Source organism: Arachis ipaensis, chromosome B6 (assembly GCF_059453495.1).
Source record: "Arachis ipaensis isolate K30076 ecotype BB chromosome B6, ASM5945349v1, whole genome shotgun sequence".
In the NCBI taxonomy this organism is placed as follows: Eukaryota; Viridiplantae; Streptophyta; class Magnoliopsida; order Fabales; family Fabaceae; genus Arachis; species Arachis ipaensis.
The window spans coordinates 29,360,803-29,383,094 of record NC_142441.1 but is presented as its reverse complement, the minus strand read 5'-3'; the positions used below and the strand labels follow the sequence as shown (position 1 = coordinate 29,383,094).

Below are 22,292 nucleotides of genomic sequence, written 5' to 3'. Positions count from 1 at the left end.
GTCAAGCCTATATAGATTATCTACCAAATAACCAGAGCAAATATTATTCGAATTACAGAAGAGACAGACTTTATTGTCTCCGAATGAACAAAAATAACCTAATTTGTTCAAACGTGAAACAGAAATCAAGTTCCATCGAATTGACGGTACATAAAATGTCTCTAATAAATCCAAGTAAAATCCACTCGTGGAACATAATTTAAAGGTTCCTATAGCTTCGACTGCAACTATATTGTCGTCTGCCACATAGATGTATCTTTCAGCATCACTTGGCGGTCGGCTCCACAGGCAACCCTGCATAGTAACACTTACATGAGTAGTAGCAGCAGAATCTACCCACCAAGTATCAACAGGTGCATAACTTAAACTAGCCTCAGAACAAACGAAAGTAAGAATTATACCCTTCTTTACACGCCAGGTGGCATATTTGGTACAATCCTTCTTCATGTGTCCCACCTTCTTACAGAAGAAACAGGTTGAAACTTGATCCTATTTCTTAGCCTTTTTCTGCTGAGAAGGCACATCCGTAGTGGTATTACGCTTTCTTTTATACTGAGAAGACGAAGCCATGTGAGCACTTTTAGTCTTATCTTGCTGTAGCCTCTCTTCTTCTTGCACACAGTGAGATATAAGCTCATTTAAGGACCAAGTGTCCTTTAGAGTGTTATAACTCACTTTGAATTGTCCAAAGTGTGCAGGAAGGGAAATCAAAATGAAATGCACGAGTAAATCTTCAGACAACTCTAACTTTAGTGCTTTCAATTTTGAAGCAAGATGAGACATTTTCATAATGTACTCCCTTATGTTCCCTTTACCTTTATACCTCATGGAGACAAGTTTTCTCAAAAGACTATTTGCCCTCCGCCTTTTCATTCTTAGTAAAGAATTTTTCAACATCCTTTAGGAACTGTTTGGCATCTTTATCCTCAGTAATTGAGCCCCCGAAACGCCTCAGGAATTGAGCGTTTCATGATCATAATGCTCATTCGATTGGATCTCTCCCACTTCTCTATTTTAACCTCATTGAGATTTTCTGGAGTGGAAGTGGGTTTCTCCTCTCGAAGAGCTATATCCAGATCCATACAATCGAGGACAATCTCCACGGTATCCTTCCAAACTTTAAAGTTTGAACCATTTAGCATAGGAATACTGCTAATTTGTGCAGAAACATTGGTAGCTAAAGTCATAGTTTCTAGATTAGAACAAATAAACATGCAGTAAACATTAGTTAAATAATGGAAAAAATTCCATATTGAGATATCTAGAACAACATTAATTTTCAATCTTTAGATAGAAAAATTAACTGTAAGTGATACTCTCATTGCAATAATCAAATATTGTCAAAATTCCTGTCACACATGAAGCCTTTCTTTGAACTGACTTAATGCGCACATGGAGACTTAAACTTCGCAACCTATTTATTACCGCATATATTTTCTATTAATTGGCCAAACAATAACCTTCCTTTGGGTCGATTATTGACCGCATAATTAATAGAAAATAAACAAAAGTGTGTAATGCTTATTATTTGGCCAAACAATAAACTACCTTTGGGCCGATTATTGTTCGCATAAATAATAAGCATCACTTTGGGCTGACCAATATTCGCATGAATTATATATAACCATATTCCTAATATTTTAAATAAATTAATTTTCACAAAAGAGGCTACTTTGGCAGCATAATGTTCAATCAATTTATTCCAAAACCAAATTTTTTATAAAATAGATGGTATAATAATCCAAATTGTTACTAATTTCTTTATGTAACAATTAAATTTTTTTATTATTATTAATATGTACATATAACTTGGCCAAATATAAATCTTCTTTTGAGTAAATTAATATTCGCATAAGTGACATATACATAATAATCCTTATATTCTAAAAGAAATTATTAATCAATTATATACTAAATTAATAGTATACATAATTAGATCTGAAACAATTATAATTTAATAATACTCCATCAATATTTTAAAAGAAATTATCAATTTTATAAACAAAACAAAATGGAACATGCTTTACAGTAGCTGTACGTAAGAATGTATATATATAATCGAAAGAATAATATATATTATACATGTATATAAAATTGGCCTAGAACGCAATCTGACAATGCATATATATGGAAGCGTTTCATATACAAACCAATTTATATGTATGTATATAGGAACCAATTTATATATATTGACGCTCATACACAACGCAAAACAATTTCGTATTTATATACGGACCAAGTTCGTATGCGTGCAACAATTTCATAACGTATATATATATATATATATATATATATATATATATATATTGATTCGATGACAATAAAAAAAATAAAACTAAATATTTTGATGATTAAATTATGGATAGCTCTGATACCACTTGTTAGAATAAATTAATTTTAATAACTCAGATCATTTATATTGAATCACCAAAATATATCATAACGCGGAAACGTACCTTTACACATAAAAGTCAGAAATTGATGGAAGGATTTGGATCTTATGGTTCTTTCGATTTTCCTCAACCAAAGCCTTCAGTATTCCTAGGTGGTTGAACTGCAACTCTTTTGATGGGAAAGAGCAAGAAAGGCGGCTTTAGTATATTGGGGACCGAAACCCTGAAGGCCTATTTATATTTGAGTATGGCACACATTAAACCCTAAAGCCTAAATAAAATAGTATCTAAAGTCCAAAAGATAATATATCTAAAATCCAAAAGATAATTATCTAAGGAACAAAAGATAATATCCGGTTTTATTCTTATTTAATTCCAAATCAAAAGTAATAATAACTTATTCAATTTAGCATTTATAACAATAAATGAGATCACCATTATATAAGCCATTTAATTTAAAATAGCATAATTTATAATTATAATTAATATCTCACAAACAAATTAAAAAATTAAAATAATTTCTTAACAAAAAATAATTTAACACAGCGTAACAGATTTCACATAAATATTCAATATCATATATTATCATATTAATAAAAATGATTGACTCAATAACCATATATTGATCACGTCAAAATTAAAAGTCATATAAATAAATTCTAAACATTTAATTAAGATAATAAAAATAAAAAATCATACCTGTTCAGGAGCTAAAATTAAAATAATGTGGGGGCAGAAGGTGATGATTGAGATTTGAGAGGAGTCACGGCACCAATAATAACTTGTACTAGTTTTGGAGTTGGCCAAAGACAGCAAAGCTTAACTATAAAAGCTTCAAAATCATATTACTACAAAAGCTCTACACTCATTTATTCTCATTGAAAATCACGCCATCAAATTTCTATGAACGTATTAACACATGTATGGATCATTATATGGATGTCATGATGATGATTGCCAATATAATTTATCCCTTAATTCATGAAGAATTCTTACCTAATTATGGGTAGGCTTTTAATTAATTGCTACATATGCAACACCTTTTTTTCTTCCCCACTGATTTATTCATTGACCCGCCCACTACACTTCGTTGAAAAATGTCATTAGGTATGGAGCTTAAAGCCTGCTTTGTTAAAACATGTATAATTATAGGTTCTTGGTAACATGTGTTTTATTAAAATTTATTGATTTATTTATATTTTTAATACATTATTAAATATATTAAAAACATCAAAACTTTTATTATTATACTCTTAAAGCATATTCTTATAATACAAGTTAATTAAATTCATAATTATATTGTTTATATAGTACATTTGGTTAGAATTATATATAAAAATTATAATGGTATCGGAAACATGCTTTGGAAATTTTGTACTTTACTAATTGACGAATTAATGTTTAAATTAGTCTCAAAAAAGTATGCATGAGTTAATTTAATTTTTAAAAGACATTAATGTGAATCAATTTGGTCTTTATTAAAAAAATTTTATTAAATATTACTATTAAGTAGCACGTGACATGTTAAGAATGATAATTTTATCAGTTAGGCGGAAGTTAATGATTGGACTCATTTTTTTCACATTAGTATTTTTCAAAGACCAAATTAAGGCATTAAATTTTTAAGAGACCAAATCAATTTATACACTATCGTTGAAAAAGTATAACTAGACAATAAAAATACTAAACAATGTAAATAATAAATAGATCAGATGTTCAATTTATTAGGTGTGGATATAATTATTTTAATATTAAAATTTAGGTAGATAATTTGAAAATATAATATATTTTTATTTTATTGGACTAATTTTAAAATCTATTGTTCACATTATTCATAAAAATTATTGTTTACCTAGCAAAGTCAATAATATTAGAGAGATGATAATATAAAGTTATCTTATTTAATTTAATATTTATACTTTTATGTATGTAAAATTTATATTTACACATTTATATATCTAATATTATTCAATTATTCCAGCAGTAATTAAAAAAGAAAAAATTATCATAAAACACCATTAGCACATATTCATTAGTGAAAAAGAATAATTAAATTAAAATTATTCTAAAAGACCTAATAAAATTTATTTAAGAATAAGTCCGAAAGAAATTTATAAGACGACCATAATATCCCTTAGTATTATCATCGTTTTCCATTGTAATTGAGTTTTCTTTCCACCTTTATGTCCACCGACTCCACCAGATTCCCTTAAAAACTCTCTTTCTATGCATTAAAGAGTTGTAACAAGAAGATTCTGGCGAGGCTTGTTTGCATATATAGTTGCAATTGATTTTGGATAGCCTGATTCTATCGATCTAAAATCTCACGTAATTATCGATGATAATGAGTTCTGAATGAAAAGCTTATAGAATTTTACTAATCTTTTATAGAGTTCAACTATTAAGCCAATTTTTTTAAGTTAATATTAGAGTTAAGTACGATTTAGATTTTTATTGTATAGGTCAAAAAAATTTTTGTTTTTAATTTTTTTTGTATACAAAATCGTTTTTAATTAAGGTTTAATATAGTTTTAAAATTATCTTTTTGACCTAAATCTTAAAATTTTAGACTAAATTATCCCTAAAAAAATTATAAAATTTAAAAAAATAGAGAAACTATTAATGGAGAAAAAAAAACCACAAAAAAATCATTAATGGAACACCAACAACAACACACAATATTCAACAACAACATGGTATTCAAATTTAAGAATAACAACATTTCTTTTTCTTCTTCATCACAGCATTAGCAACAACAACAATGGAATCAAAAACAAAAACAGACGACATAGAAGAAACAAAAGCAGAAACAGCGATGACGAGCGTGGAACAATGGCAAGCACGCGAGGAGCAGTAGCAACAACAACTCTGTCTTCTCCACAACGCCATCTCCACCACGACCGCTCATGGACGTGCTTTTCTTCCGCGAACGGCAGATATCCTCTTCTTCCCTTTTCTAGCGGCGATCTCGTAACATAGAGGCAGCGGTGGCAGCGCAGCGGTTCCAACAAGCTCGTGCTCACACTCTCTCTCACTTCCCTGTATTCTCCCTCTTTTCTCAATTTCTCATATTTTTTTCTATCTTTATTTTAAAAAAATAATGAGATGAAGAAGAAGGAGGAAAAGAAGAAGAGATGTTGTGATGAAGAAAAAAAAAAGGAAGAAGAGAAGGGTATTTTGGTTCGAAGAACGATTTTAAAACTACGTTAAATTTTAGGGACGATTTTATATGCAAAAAAAAGTTGAGAACGAAAAAAAGATTTCGACTTATATCTTAGAGACCAAAATCATACTTAACCCTTAATATTATGAGAGATATTAAAAATTAGTTATAACTTCGTGCTATTATTAAAAAGTTGTTAGTACTGTTGTAACCGTTTTGGTCCCTTTTTTTTATCAAGACTAATAATAGTTAGCATAATAGAATATTAGTCTTAAGCATGTATAAATACTTGTATCAGTGAAGATTAAAACTAATGCAGTAATACACATTATTCAATTTTTCTTTCAATCTTCCTTTTTCTAATCTCCTCACTATTCTTACATGGTATCACGAGCTGTAATAATTCATTGTTGATAACACAAATTTTGTAATTTCTGTTAATAACTTAGTAATAGTTTTTCAATCTTCATTCACCACCAACAATGTTGCTGCCAACAAATCTCTCTTTTCCATTAGTTGAAAGCTTTCTGATGATAATTTTTTAACATGGAGATATCTTGTAACTCATAATTTGTGGGCAAAAACTAGAAAATCACCTTGACAAGAACAAAATTTTGTAACACTCACTATTAGAATGTCACGTTTTCAACTGCGCTACTCTTTTGATAGCAAAAATATTACAACTTTCATATATTTAATAATAAAATATGAGTCTTTAACTCGAAACCGTATCGTTGTTTTCTTAAAAAAACAGAAATACTTTTAAATTTTTACCAACATACATGTACATATATACAAAACTTCTTATACAAGTAACTTACAATTATTATATACATATATATCATACAATCACCATTCCTATCCCTCTTACAAGAATATAGTAATAAAAGTGAGGGAAAAACTATAACATATGTATACAAACAGAAATAGCATATCTAAGAACTTAGCAAAAATTCTGCAAACTTCATCGTTCGTCCTGAAAAGAGAAGTCTGTAGGGGTAAGAACATTGTTCTCGCAGGTTCTCAGTAGAGGGTTTAAGAATTATCATAAGAGGATACGTATAAAAAGAAGAATGGATTTTGAAAACAGATATCTTCGTTCGTCATATGAATCCTTTTTAAACCACAACAATTAATAGTACAAAAAAGCCAACTTCATATCTTTTCTTATAGAAAGTTCCAATCTCAACAATTTGCATAATATTTCAATACATACCAAAGGGTCAATCAATCTTTAAACTTACCCATTATGGCCTCCGTCCCAAACATAACTAATCACAGCCTCCAACCCAATATATAATCAAATCTTGGCCTCCGGCCCAACAAAACCCATCATCGTTACCATCAAATCACTACCAAATACTCAAAATAGAAATCAATCACAAGCACAAACAAATACAAGGCAAACACATTTAAAAAACAGTTACAATAAGTATCACAGTTACCAGTTAAGCAGAATTTATCAGATAGGCAAACCAAAATACTTAAGCACACCCAAACAAAACAAATAAATGCAACATGATACATGTCTGTCCTACTGGTCGTGAGCTCACGTGTCGGTAAATTGCCAAAGCCCGACACATCCGGTAACTAACCCGGACATTGTCTTTAAGTTGCACACTAACATATCTCAGCACATCGGCTGGCCATTAGAGGAAGAGTGCCCTGTCACCATTAGAGGGATTATGTGCCCTGTCACTATTAAAAGGATTATGCGCTTGTCATCATTAGAAGGATTATGTGTCCTGTCACCATTAGAGGGATTATGTGCTCTGTCACCATTAAAGGAATTATGTGCCCTATCACCGTTAGAGGGAATACGTACCCTGTCACATGCAACCAGCGAGAAATCATAGACAAATGGAATCAACCACCGTCCTTGCCAACTTATCACATTTATTGTCTTTTTATCTATTTCATTCTTAGTTTCAAAACACTCCCACTTTCTTTACAACACTCTATCCAACACCTTTTCCTCCGATCCTTGTTCCTTTAAAACCATTTAAAATTTAAATTCCTTTCAAAAGATTCAAAACTCATTTTACAGACTTCAATAATTTCTTAGAAATTCGCTAAAACGCCTCAAAACATACTCCTTCCTTTAGTAAAATCAAAATTAAATAAAATAGTTCTTTAATCAATTTTAACCAAAACAATAATCTTTAATTTTTATAAAAATTTAGACAGCATCTCCTCTAAAACTCGGACTTTTGCCACCTTTCAAGGGTACCAAATTATTTCTCAAAACCCTTCTAAATCATTTTCAAATAGCAAATCATTTTCAATAATCAAACCGTTTCCAAATATCAAATCCTTTTCAAATCTATTTTAAACCAGATTCCGATATCAAATCAGGTCTGATATCAAACCAAATTTTAATATTAAATATGTTCCAATAATTCAAGAAAGACCAATTCAACATCAGCCAACTATTCAGAATATTCAACTTTCTCAATCGATCAATCAATCAATCAAACAATTTCATTCATTCAAAATAACTCAATTCAATCCATAAGACTTACGAGATCACAAAAATATACTTTTCGCTTTAATATCAACATGTAACAACTCTTGAAAGTAAAATAAGTTTAAAAAATGCTCCCCTACCTCAAATTGTCAAACTCAGAGATTATTAAACACAGCGAACCACCCTTTTTCTTTAGGTTCATAGAAGCAGCAACACTTTTGACCGTTCCCGTGACAGCAGCAGCCATCAGACACCGCATGCAATCACAGTAACTCAACCTGTACCACTAGGAGGAAAGAACAGGGACAAGAGCACCTCCAACGGTGCTTCCAGTGACCACAGCGTCGTTCTCCAGCGACAAAGGCACGACAGCCATGGCAGTAGTAGCAGCGGAGCTCCAACGGCGGCAGAACCACCCCGCTATGCCGTTTCTCTCCTCTGCATGTGACACGACAGCTCTCCTCCTCCTCTGGTTCGTGCGACGATGGTGGCAGCAGCGATGGGTCCAACAGCATCTGCCGACTCCACAGACGCGAATGAATGATGGCGACGGCGAAGCAGGCTTGGCGGCAGGGCGTGGTGGCGCAGCTAGTTCCCCCTTCCTTTGTTCACATTGCAGCCCTCTCTTCTCTCCCTCTCTGCTTCTCTTTCTCTCTTTCTTTCGTTTCCTTCTTCTGCGTGTGTGTGTCCGTTTGTGAGGGAGTAAGGGGTTGGGGGTATGTGTGTGGGTGGCGGATGTTGAGGGTAGGGGTATTAGGGTTTGTGTTTTGTTTGTAAATTAAGGTTAGGGTTTAATTTGGGAATTACGGTTTGGGTGGAGCATTAATTTAAAATCAAATTTAATCCAATATAATTAACTTTAAGAATATTATTTATTTTTCAACTTACAAATTATTTTTAATTAAATACTCTAATTTAAAATTAGAAATAATTAAATAAATTTTCTTTTAGTTCATAAAATTCTCATTATTTTCAGGGTAATTTACTGAAATAAACCAAATGCACCCCAAAATTTCCCAGATCCCCCAAAACAAAATTTTCTTCGTGAATGTCCCAAGACACATTTCTATATAAGAAAATAGTACTAAATCGAATAAATAGATTTGAAATGCATGCAACTTTAGAAAGGCCATAAATCGAAACAATAAGTTTCAAACTAGGAATGAACATAAATCGAAATGATTGAATTCGATTTATGAATGCATGTAAATCGAACCAATTGAGTTCGATTTATAACACGTGAAGCAAGCCCATCATAAATCGAAGCTAATGGTTTCGATTTAGTGGTTTTTGTAAATTGAAATCCATAGATTCGATTTACAAGCATTCTGCATCTCAACTAGTTCTAATCCAATGGATTCGATTTATGCACATTTAGCCTATATAAGCAAATCGAATTTCATTCATTCGAACTACAACCAAAACGAACACCACACCCAACCCCACCGCCCCAAAGGCGAGATTTACGGATAGCCGCCACGGAAAGATCAAAGCTGGAGACATCGTTATATCGACTAGATGGAGTCGCACATATTGTTGGCGCCATCCACCTCGATGTTAGTGAAAAAAGTTTCCTTTTTTAAGCAAACAATAGTTATTTTATTAATGTTAAAATATATGGTGCGGTGGTTCATTAGAGTCTATAATTAGAAATTAGGAAGAAATTTATTTTTTAATTAAACTGCATGGTATAGACTAGTAAGTTATTAAGCGGTTAGATTTTGATAAGTGGAGTAGGTAACTAAGAAGGTTGTTTTGGAATTTAAGATATGTTAGATTTTTGAAGTTCTTATTCTTATGTGCGACGAGACATGGTTAATGAGTAGCGACAGAAAAAAGTTTCTTGATTTCTTTGACTTAGATAGTTATGAATAGAGATGTGATGAAAGTTTAGATTTTTTATTTTTTTAATAAGTTCTTTAATAATTTTCTGTTATGGTAAACAAGTTTTCCAAGAAAGATCATGCTGTGTTTATCGTTTTCATGTTTTTCGTTTGTTGAAGATTGTATTGTACATGTTGTGATAAGGAATTTTCTATCGTTGTGCAGCCCATCCCTACATCAGTAGCATGAGACGGCAACACGGTATGCCGTTAGATGTTAGGATAGTTCCGTACTTGCAGATGGCAGGATTATACCATCTTGCGAGACTGAATGAGACATGGTTTTGATTAGACGAGCCATTGGTTAGTGCATTCATGGAGAGATGACAGCCTGAGACACATACTTTTCACATGCCGTTCAGGGAGTGCACGATCACGCTCCAAGATGTGGCATACCAGTTAGGGCTCCCGATCGACAGTCAGTATGTCAGTAGATGCCTTACGGATTTTGCGCGATATGTTGAGGGTGGCCGGCCAGCGTGGGTATGGTTTGAGGAGTTACTGGGTGTTTTGCCTCCTGCGAACTGCATCGACAAAATCATGGTGAAGTGTACATGGTTTCTGAACCCGAAATGTGCCTCTGTGGCATTCTGAAGTACCTTGATCGAGACGGTAGCATCAGCTCTAATCATGGGCAGTATGAAGGTCGATATAACATGATAATCAAGCTTCCTATGATCACCAGATATCGATGTGGCTAGACATGTGTGAGGACCATTATATCGTTTTACCTTCCAAATACCTCTGCACTGGCGGAGGCTAACCCGAATGAGCCATGCACACCCGCTTCCAAACTCCTTGCACTTCCCATAGTACTTGCGATTATCGGACTCCAATACCTTGTACTCAACCCTACGACGAATGCTATATGTCTTCACGCTTAACAAGACTTCTTCTTTATCCTGAAACTGCTGACCCACTTGAAATTCAGATACAACTCCTGTATTCTGTGTCTCCCTAGCACCGAACCCAACAGGTACTCCCGGATCCGCCTCAGGTGCCATGGCATCCAAGTCTAAAGCTGAGAAGTGTGGGGGGTACTGATTGGTACCCGAACTAGATGCTCCCCCACCGACAATTGGGGTCGGCCATGGTATGTCGTCATCACTATCATCTGCTATTGTGGCAGGCTCCACATCATCTTCATCATCATCAAGCAGTGCATCCTCAACCCCATCGGGTACTCCAACCTCTCCAACGAGCGGGACCATTGCAGGAGGTCTGGGCGTCACAAATGCTTCCTCCCCCAACGGGCCAGTCTCACCAAATCCGGGGTCACCATCATGGTTGACATTGAATGCAAAGGAAGGAGAAGCAACTAAACCCGCCTCAAGTGCAATAAATGGTGCAGCCGAAAAGGAACGAACAGGCATGAAACTAGAGCAGGCTGGATGTCCTACGGATTCAGGATTCCAATTCGAACCTCCAGAACTAGATACCGCATCAACAAGCTTAGCCAACAGTTCTAGAGTCCTCACCTCGGGGAACTGACGGTGACAATGGTGCAGAACTTGCAAGTCTTCGTCACTGCCAATAATAAATGAATCATACTTCACATCATCGCGTAACGCGGATATCGGGATTCTGTAGAACAATTTCTCCACCCGTTTGATGCCAAGCAAACTTAGTTTCTGGAGTATAGTATCCTTAAACTCAGCAAAACTCATGGAAGGTTTGAGAAAAACACACAATGGGTCCTTATCAGTGAACTTAATACCTGATCGCATTTTTTTCTTAATGGACCCTCTATAATGCACAAGAGCTACAAAACTCTCATCACTAGCCATGTGAATCTCACTATTCTGAAAATTTCACGTTGAGCTCGTATACATAGAGATCAGTTATGTATAAATCGAATTAATTGGATTCAATTTAATCTCATATTGAAACAAACACTAAATCGAATCCACTTTATTCGAATTACCTTTTTGTTCTCGAGTCCTTATAAATCGAACTCAATTGGTTCGATTTACATGCATTCATAAATCGAATTCAATCGTTTCGATTTATGTTCATTCCTAGTTCGAAAAACTCATTGTTTCGATTTATGGCCTTTCTAAAGGTGTATGCATTTCGAATCTATTTGATTCGATTTAGTACTATTTTCACTAAATCGAATTTAATAAATTTGATGTATATAAAAATGTGTCTTGGGACATTCACAAAGAAAATTTTGTTTTGGGGGATCTGGGTAATTTTGGGGTGCATTTGGTTTATTTCAGTAAATTACCCTTATTTTCGATTACTAAAACTTTAAATTTCTAATATGAATATACTCAATTATATAGAAAATTTTATAAATCCTAATGGATTTTAAACTCAAAATATCATAAAATTTAATTTAATTATTTTTAAAAAAATAATTTTTTTTAAATAAAATTATCAACAAATATAATAAATTATAAATAACGTACTTATTTAATTTCTAAAAATTCAAAATCTTACAAATTCCACCATCCTCCCCTAAAGATGAAGCCAGCAAAACAGAATCAAAGAAATACAAAAAAAAAATGGCACAGAAATGACTACAATGTCACATCTTGGTTATTTGCATCCATAGATTCCTCCTTCAAGCATAGGGTAATCGGCTGCCGCTTTGCACATAAATTCTAGTCCAAAATTCACACACATTTTTCTTCTCAAACCAAGATAAGGGTTAGACAATTGCAGCTACAATTGGAAACTATCAAAGAAGGGTCAACTTTAGATTATCTTCTCAAGATTAAGAAGATTGTTGCTTTTCAAGCAGCTATTGGTGTTTCTTTAACCAATTTAGAATACATTAATGTTATTCTTGATAGGTTGAGCAAAGAGGATCATTCATTTATTACATTTGTCACTACAAAAGATTCACCATACACTATACCTGATTTAGAAGCTCTACTTATGGCACAAAAAGAGATCATAGAACATTTCAGAAATCAAGATGTGATAAATAATTTCTTTAAGAAACCGAAAATAATTTTTTTTATATGTACATCCATACATATATATATATATATATATATATATATATATATATATATATATATATATATATATATATATATATATATATACTTAAATACATCTGATCTTATCACACTTTACATTCAAAAGAATAACTTCTACAAGTGTATATGTATATACAAAACCATCAAATCACAACTCTTATCCCTCTTGATAAAAATATAATAACAACGTGAGAAAAAATTATAATCTAATATATATAAATATATATATATATATAGTTAATAGTCAAATTAGTCCCTGAAAGATACTTCGATCTCCATTTTCGTCCTGAAAAGAATAAATTAATCGATTTCATCACCGAAAGATAACCAACTTAGTCACGTTCGTCCTTCCATTATTTTCTTTACTAATGGTGCTAACAGAGAATGACGTGGCAGTTACATTTTTTTTTTTGCTAAAGCCTGGAACTAAACAAGCCCAAACTCGAAAAAACGAACCCTAACTACTACCCGACCCGATTCCCTACTAAAACCCCCCTCACTGATCGTCTTCTCCGGCTCCTTCATGGTGGAACACTGTGCGAATCCTCTATGGCAACGGCTCTGCCGCCACTGCCGCGGATGGCTCTACTTTTGTTGCCTTCGCCCATGCCTCTGCTCCCGCTACCGACGCTTCTACTCGCATTGCTACTGCTGATGCCTCTGCTAACTCTGCTTCTGCCGCCAATGATTCCGCTACTACTGCCAATGATGCCGGTGTGACCTCCAAAGTTGGGCCCCATCTCCGCTTCACTTCTACTGTCGCACTCACACAGTAGCTATGCTTCGAGCTCCTCCATGTGAAGAAGGAAGAACGATGAGGCAAGTGTCTTGTGAAATACCCCAGATGGAGATGACACCATTGTTCTTGTCGGAGATGACAGATTCGAATTGAAGCTACCTAAGGGGGTGGTGTGAGCCAATTCGAGAAGCCAGATTTATTTTCACTGCTTGTCTTGTTCTCTTCTGGTTCTGCCTAACCCCACTTCTTCATCCATATATCCACTTCCCATTGATAAATCAAGAGAAAAGAGGGACAACTTCCTAATTGATGAAATAGAATTCTTGTTGTTGGCATCATTAATTTCACGATCAATTGCTGTGTTAGGCCAAGCATCCATGAAAACCTTTGGTTTATCAAATTGGAAAGTTTCCATAGGAATCAGAACATGGTTAATGGAAATTTGAGAGCGCTTGTTATGTTGTTGATCTAAGCACATTCCAAGCTCCAGAACGGACACACTAACAATACTCTATGACTACTCTAATGGTTGCAGATGATATGGTGATCTTCTTCCTCTTCGTGATGGTAGGTCATGGGTTAGGAAAGCAAAGGGTGAAAATAAGAGTGAAGAAGAATCTCAGACTGTTTTAAGGGTAAAACGACATTGTTTAGTAAGCTGTGCTGTCACTTCACATTTTAGGTTAGCAAACCGTTAACGGTAGTGTCAAGAAACTAACGGAAGGATGAACGTGACCAAGTTGGTTATCTTTCAGGGACGAATTCGATTAAGTTATTCTTTCCGAGACGAAAATAGAGATCGAGGTATCTTTTAGGGACTATTTTGACTATTAGCTATATATATATATATGTGTGTGTGTGTGTGTGTGTGTGTGTGTGTGTGTGTGTACAAACAGAAATAGCATAGCTAAGGACTTAACAAAAATTTCGTAAACTTCCTCGTCCGTCCTGAAAAGAGAAATCTGTAGGGGGTAAGAACATCATCCTCGCAAATTATCAGTAGAGGGTTAAGAATTGTCATAAGAGGATACATATAAAAAGAAGAATGAATTTTAAAAGCAATGATCATCGTTCGCTTTATGAATCTTTCTCAAAGACCAACAATTTATTATCAAAAATCTAAATTCATATTTTAGTTTATAAAAGATTCAATCCAACATAATATCCAAAAGATTTCACCACATACTAACGAACCATGCTAGCCAGACTTGCCGATAATTCAATTAATTACGGCCTCTGGCCCAACATATAAGCAAACCACAGCCTCTGACCCAACATATAAGCAAACCACGGCCTCTGACCCAACATAAAAGCGAACCATAGCCTCTGTCCCAACATACATGCAAACCACGGCCTTCGACCCAACATATAATCAAATCACGCTACCACACTCCACCATAACCCGAACTAACAAGTGATAAGCACAGACAATTAAACAAACAATCAAACAATCACACATAGAGAACAATTATAATAAGTAGTACAGTTAGCAGTTAACAGAATATCAATTAGGTAAACCAAAATAATTATGCAAGCCCAAGCAATTTCAAACAATTGCAGTATGATGCACATGTATATTTCTAAAGAGGCCATGAGTTCACGTGTCGATTGGTTGCTCGCACCCAATAACATTCCTGAGATAAGCGTTATGTACTGTCGTTCCTATCTTAGAAAATATCTCCTCCATGAGCGTTACGTATCGCCATCCTCATTGGGATCATTCATCTGGTCTCTAAGCGTTACGTATCGCCGTCTTCATGGAGCCATACTCGTATATAGTCTCTTGTGGGCGTTACGCATTGCCGTCCTCACCGAGTTGCACCAACAATCTCAAGTCTAGTGGGTGTTACGTATCGCCATCCCCACTTATCAAATTTGTTTTCTCCATAAGTGTTACGTATCGCCGTCCTCATGGAAAACCCTCTTTTAAGTCTCAAGTGGGCGTTATGTATTGCCGTCTCTACTGAGCCTCACGCACGTATCGTTGTCCCCACGAGATTGTGCTCAAAATCATATCTCATTTCAGTCATATTCAGGACCACAATTCTTCATAATCATATTTCAATCAAACAGAATCTTAATCATAGTCAAATTCAACTTCAAAACCATAATTCTTCGCAATTCACAAATCAATTTCCTAAATTAACAAAACTATGAAGAGTCCAGTTTTCCTTAACCAAGTTGTTAAACTAACTTCAATAATTCATTCCTTCAAATTCATTTAAATTTCCAAGAACATAACTCTTAAATTAGATTTAATTAAATAAAATTCACTTTCAAATTCATTCCCAAGTTTAAAAACTTTCTAAAAGGACTCAAAAATTATTTTCTTTTACTCAAAAGTCCTGGGTTAGGATTTTTTTTCGGTAAAATGAATGAGACAATCCTTAATTTTATTACATCACAAACTTATATTATCTACACTACTATACACTTATTCAATACTTAAAAGATTCTTCTACTATTATTTGATTTTCATCAAGTTTCAAATTCGAGTGCAGCATATGAAAAAACACTTGATTTGTCACTTAAATTAAAGCCTCAGAAGAGTTTATTTAGGTTAATTAACATTAGTAACACTACAAAAAAAAGGGTTAAAATGGTAGTTTTTTAAGGTAATTACGGCAGTTACAACCACCATTATTGCCGAAAATGGTGCCTCCAAAAAACGCCGGAATTCTGGGCGCCATTCTGGTTATTACGGCAGTTTTCTGAAAACCGCCGTAATAACTAGTGGATAATACGGCGGTTTTTTGGCGGTTAAAATGGCAGTTTTGTTGTTGTTTAAAATGGCAGTTTATAACCGCCATTTTTACCTGGGTTTAATGGCATCTCCTCGTTTAAAATGGCGGTTTGTAACCGCCGTTTTTACCTGGGTTTAATGGCATTCTTCTCGTTAAAAATGGCGTTTATAACCGCCGTTTTTACCTATATTTAATGGCATCCTTTTCGTTTAAAATAGCATTTCTAAACGCCGTTTTTACCAGGGTTTAATGGCATCCTTTTCGTTTAAAATGACATTTTTTAACTGCCGTTTTTACCGGATAAAAATGATATTTTTTTATCTTTTAAAAATGCAGTTTTTACTATTATTTTTATCTTGCTAAATAAATAATTTTTTTATTAAAATTTCACAATAACAAAATCATAATCTATAGACAAAATATTATATAACTCAAAGTATTAAACATAATATATGATTTTTTAGTATTACAAATAAAAAATAATAACTCCTATACAAAATATCAAACTAAGAAATATTGTTAATTCTATTACATTGGGAGTTTTTCTAGAGATGCTCAACAAATTTGCTACAGATCATTCCAACATTTTCATTGTTCATGTCCGTGTAAATAAATATTACCTGCAAAAGAAAATTGAACGTTAGAAATAAATAGTTGCTCAAATAAATAGCAAATTACTAGCATTTTGAAGAATTAAAAACTAAACCAACAGTCTCACAAAAGGGACTAGATATTAAAAAAAAATATATATATATATATATATATATATATATATATATATATATAAATTATAAAGGTAAGAAAATTATTCTTGTATGCACATTTTGATTTTTTTAGTCAACTCATCATCATCCTCAAGATTTCTATCTAGGCCTCCATTTACATCTCGTCTCCTTTTAGTCAACTCATCTAATATATGTGATGATGAGACCTTCTGTCCAGTTAGCTTAACCAGTTCAACCTAAAAAGAGGCAATCAAACGAACTGAGAAATAGTGAACTAAGGTCTCTATCTCAAATATTGGAAGTTTGAAACTAACATAATTCCTTAAACTGGAAGGATGAAAATAGTAAATTTTATAGAAAGAAGATGCTTTCAAACCAATTGCTTTGCAATCTCAGTGACATATTTCTCAATAAAACTTGTGTTCTTCAAACAATTATCACATGTTTTCTGACATGTTAAAGAATCAAACTTCTCCCCAAAATGAGCAAGCTGCAGAAGACGCCTACAATCAACGTCATTTTCACAATAACTGACCTGAGACAGTTAAAGAAAAATATATTGTAAAATCAACAATAAAAAAAATTATATACAGCTAGATATCAACAGTGAAAACACCAACAAAATGGGAAGATCTGGATATCAATTATTACTTATTTCAAATAACTTGCCACTAATATAAATTTTGAATGATCTTCCAATTCCATACAATTTACTATTCAATTATCTGATACTAACATAATCACTGTAGCTATTAAATTATGATTCTACTCAAGCAAATCAATGCAATACATAGTATTTGAGAAGCATATTTTACCTAGTGGTGCATAGCAAATCATGTGGACAATATCACTGCATCAAATTAAGAGATAAAATTATGAAATAAATGTGAGTAATATAACTAGTAGATCAAATAAAGAAAATTACTTAAATTAAAAAGTCAGTTTGCCAAAAATTAAACATAATGAAATTAATAAAAGAATTATGTATTATATTGGCACCTAACCTATTTCTTTCTAATCCAATGAGGAATGCAGCTTCAGCCAATGCAGCAAAAAGGGTTGTATTTCTTGCATCATCATTCGTAACAGCATATTCACTAACAAACACATGCATTTAAAGCCAATAAACAAAGTTGATCTTTCATTTATCAAATTCATATATATAAATAAAGAATCCATAAATAATAATTCCACTAAAGAAATTAAAAGTAAGCAATATAATCAAACCTTTGGACCCGATCCTGATGTCTTGTTAAATACTCAGTATTTGGAAAATATGTCCATAGAATTATTTGGATATATCTAACAAATTTAAAAAAAATCACTAAATATGGCAAGCTAAAAGAGAATAAAGTGTAGTAGTTATAAATTCAAGTAAAACTAAAAATATAGTAGGACGAAATTGACCTACCCAATTAATAAATTGACAAATTAGAGAAAGCAGCTTGATGGCACTTACAAATAAAGTAGCGTTGAAACATTGACCTCCAAAGGAATGACATAACCAGATATCGTTTTCAAAGTCATACATATCTAACATAAGGCCTCAAAGCTCGAACATGGTGCACGAAATTGTGAATCACACTTTTACAACTCGTACCACTAACCAGCAAGTGCACTGGGTCGTCCAAGTAATACCTTACGTGAGTAAGGGTCGAATCCCACGGAGATTGTTGGCTTGAAGCAATCTATGGTTATTTTGTAATTCTTAGTCATGATATCAATTATAATTATCAGTTTGAATTGCGAAAAATAAAAGAGCATGAAATAAATACTTGTTATGCAGTAATGGAGAATATGTTGGCGTTTTGGAGATGCTTTGTCTTCTGAACCTCTACTTTCCCCCTATCTTCTTCTTCACGCATGCAAGGTTCCTCCTATGGCAAGCTGTGTGTTGGTGGATTACCGTTGTCAATGGCTACCATCCGTTCTCTCAGTGAAAATGGTCCAGGTGCGCTGTCACCGCACGGCTAATCATCTGTCGATTCTCACTCATGCTGGAATAGGATCCATTGATCCTTTTGCGTCTGTCACTACGCCCAACCCTTGTGAGTTTGAAGCTCGTCACAGTCATTCAATCCCTGAATCCTACTCGGAATACCACAGACAAGGTTTAAACTTTCCGGATTCTCAAGAATGCTGCCAATGGATTCTAGCTTATACCACGAAGACTCTGATTAAGGAATCCAAGAGATACTCATTCAATCGAAGGTAGAACGGAGGTGGTTGTTAGGCACGCGTTCATAGGTTGAGAATGGTGATGAGTGTCACGGATCATCACATCCATCATATTGAAGTGCGAATGAACATCTTAGATAGAAACAAGCGTGTTTGAATAGAAAACAGAAATAATTGCATTAATTCATCGAGACACAGCAGAGCTCCTCACCCCCAACAATGGAGTTTAGAGACTCATGCCGTCAAAGAGTACAAAGTTCGGATCTAAAATGTCATGAGGTACAAAATAATCCTCTAAAAGTTGTTTAAATAGTAAGCTAGTAATCTAGGTTTGCAGAGAATGAGTAAACTATGATAGATAGTGCAGAAATCCACTTCTGGGGTCCACTTGGTGTGTGCTGGGGCTGAGACTTAAGCTTTACACGTGCTTAGGCTGTTTCTGGAGTTAAATGCCAGGTTGTAACCTGTTTTGGGCGTTTAACTCCAACTTGTAACCTGTTTCTGGCGTTTAACGCCAAACTGCAACATGGAACTGGCGTTGAACGCCAGTTTACGTCGTCTATCCTTGAGCAAAGTATAGACTATTATATATTGCTGGAAAGCCCTGGATGTCGAATTTCCAACGCAATTGGGAGCGCGCCAATTGGACTTCTGTAGCTCCAGAAAATCTATTCCGAGTGCAGAGAGGTCAGAATCCAACAGAATCAGCAGTCCTTTTTCAGCCTGAATCAGATTTTTGCTCAGCTCCCTCAATTTCAGCCAGAAAATACCTGAAATTACAGAAAAATACACAAACTCATAGTAAAGTCCAGAAATATTAATTTTGCCTAGAAACTAATGAAAATATACTAAAAACTACATGAAATTAACCACAAAAAGCATATAAAATATCCGCTCATCACAACACCAAACTTAAACTGTTGCTTGTCCCCAAGCAACTAGACAAATAAAATAGAATACAAATAAGTCAAGAAGCAATAATATCTCAGAGTTTTTTGAGTGAAGCTCAGATTCTAATTAGATGAGCGGGAGTAGTAGCTTTTTGCTTTCGAAAAATTTTGGCATCTCACTTTATCCAATGAAGCTCAGAATGATTGGCATCTATAGGAACTTAGAATTCAGATAGTGTTATTGATTCTCCTAGTTTAGTATATTGATTCTTGAACACAGCTACTTTATGAGTCTTGGCCGTGGCCCTAAGCACTTTGTTTTCCAGTATTACCACCGGATACATAAATGCCACAGACACATAATTGGGTGAACCTTTTCAGATTGTGACTCAGCTTTGCTAAAGTCCCCAGTTAGAGGTGTCCAGGGTTCTTAAGCACACTCTTCTTTTTGCTTTGGACCTTGACTTTAACTGCTCAGTCTCAAGTTTTCACTTGACACCTTCACGCCACAAGCACATGGTTAGGGACAGCTTGGTTTAGCCGCTTAGGCCAGGATTTGATTCCTTTAGGCCCTCCTATCCACTGATGCTCAAAGCCTTGGATCCTTTTTATTACCCTTGCCTTTTGGTTTTAAGGGCTATTGGCTTTTTTTGCTTGCTTTCTCTTTTTCTTTTTCTTTTTCTTTTATTTTTGCCATTTTTTTTTGCAAGCTTTTGTATTCACTGCTTTTTCTTGCTTCAAGAATCATTTTTTATGATTTTTCAGATTATCAGATAACATTTCTTCTTTTTCATCATTCTTTCAAGAGCCAACATATTTAACATTCATAAACATCAAATTCAGAAGACATATACACTGTTCAAGCATTCATTCAGAAGACAAAAAGCATTGCCACCACATGTAAATAATTAGAATTTTTCTTATTAAAAACTCGAAAAATATTGCCTGCTTATTCTAAAGAAAATATGCTATTTTATTCATGTTTAATGGTGATGAGAAAAATAAATTATAGCTTAATTGGAGATAAAATTAAAATATAGATACTAATTACTACTACTCATATATAACTTCTAAGGTAAAACTCAAATAAGAACAATTATCACAGAGTTAAGGCTAAGATTAGAACTCAACAACCTTGAATTTGGGAGGTGGATGCCTCTTTAGTCTGTGGAGTGCTTGGCCCTTCAAGAGATAGTTTCTGATGCTTTAATTCCTTCAGTTCACGCCCTTGCTCTTCTTGTTCTCTAAGCAATTTGCAGAGCATGCTGTTTTGATTTTGCTGTTCTTCCTTCAGTTGATCCACAGCTTCTTGCAACTTGGTGACAGATGCTTTTAGGCGCTCCCAGTATTCAATTTGAGGGATTTCCGGGAGGAACTCCTCTGCTTTTCTCTTGATGGGGTCGTCCTGCACTTGTTGTCCTTCCATAGACTTTTTGGTGATTGGTTGCTCAACTGAGATATACTTATCTGCTCCCATCTTTATCCCAGCATCTTTACATAACAGAGAAACTGAGCTTGGATAGGCCAATTTGGCATCTTTGGAGTTCTTGTTTGCAATTTTGTAAAGCTCACAAGCAATCAGCTGATGAACTTTCACTTCTTTTTCCAGCATAATGCAATGAATCATCACTGCTCTTTTGATGGTGACTTCAGAGCGGTTGCTAGTGGGCAGTATAGAGCGCCCAATGAAGTCTAGCCAGCCTCTGGCGACTGGTTTGAGATCTCATCTTTTGAGTTGGTTTGGGACACCCTTTGTGTTGGTTGTCCATTTAGCTCCAGGGAGGCATATGTCCTCTAGGATTTTGTCCAAGCTCAAGTTTGATCTCATCATTCTCCTATTGAAGGAATCTGGGTCATCTTGCAGTTGAGGCAGCTTGAAAATCTCCCTTATTTTGTCAGGGTGGGTGTGAACAATCTTCCCTCTGACCAGAGTTCTATAGTCATAGAATGCGGTTCCAGCTATTCTCTGCCTGTCCTTCTACCACAGATTAGCATAGAATTCTTGAACCATGTTTCTTCCCACCTTTGTTTCAGGATTAGCTAGGACTTCCCAGCTCCTGTTTCGGATTTGCTCTTGGATCTCCGGATATTCATCTTCTTTCAGATCGAATTTAACT

The 22,292-nt window shown here is 34.3% G+C and overlaps 2 protein-coding genes across 2 annotated transcripts; both read right to left on the bottom strand.

Annotated features, from left to right (window-relative positions):
- Positions 1-10,325: 10,325 nt before the first annotated feature.
- LOC107646736 (uncharacterized) lies at positions 10,326-11,693 on the bottom strand. Its single transcript, XM_016350900.1, has one exon. The coding sequence runs from the start codon at positions 11,691-11,693 to the stop codon at positions 10,326-10,328; it is 1,368 nt and encodes a 455-aa protein (XP_016206386.1).
- A 5,494-nt stretch (positions 11,694-17,187) lies between these two features.
- On the bottom strand, positions 17,188-18,634 carry LOC148555006 (ATP-dependent DNA helicase Q-like 4A). Its single transcript, XM_088490576.1, has 4 exons — positions 18,567-18,634; positions 18,335-18,409; positions 17,484-17,610; positions 17,188-17,343 (listed from the first exon to the last, which is right to left on the bottom strand). Exons 1-4 carry the CDS (start codon positions 18,632-18,634, stop codon positions 17,188-17,190), a joined length of 426 nt encoding a protein of 141 aa, XP_088346702.1.
- Between the last annotated feature and the right edge of the window lie 3,658 nt (positions 18,635-22,292).

What these genes read in the sequence shown, in the direction of transcription:
- LOC107646736 (XM_016350900.1), bottom strand. Translation starts at nt 11,693, where the DNA reads ATGGCTAGTGATGAGAGTTTTGTAGCTCTTGTGCATTATAGAGGGTCC.
- LOC148555006 (XM_088490576.1), bottom strand. Translation starts at nt 18,634, where the DNA reads ATGACTTTGAAAACGATATCTGGTTATGTCATTCCTTTGGAGGTCAAT. An exon ending in GTTTCAACGCTACTTTATTT is followed by an intron (nt 18,410 to 18,566) that starts GTAAGTGCCATC and finishes TAAATTTGTTAG; the next exon opens with ATATATCCAAATAATTCTAT. An exon ending in CATCAGGATCGGGTCCAAAG is followed by an intron (nt 17,611 to 18,334) that starts GTTTGATTATAT and finishes CGTTGATTGTAG; the next exon opens with GCGTCTTCTGCAGCTTGCTC.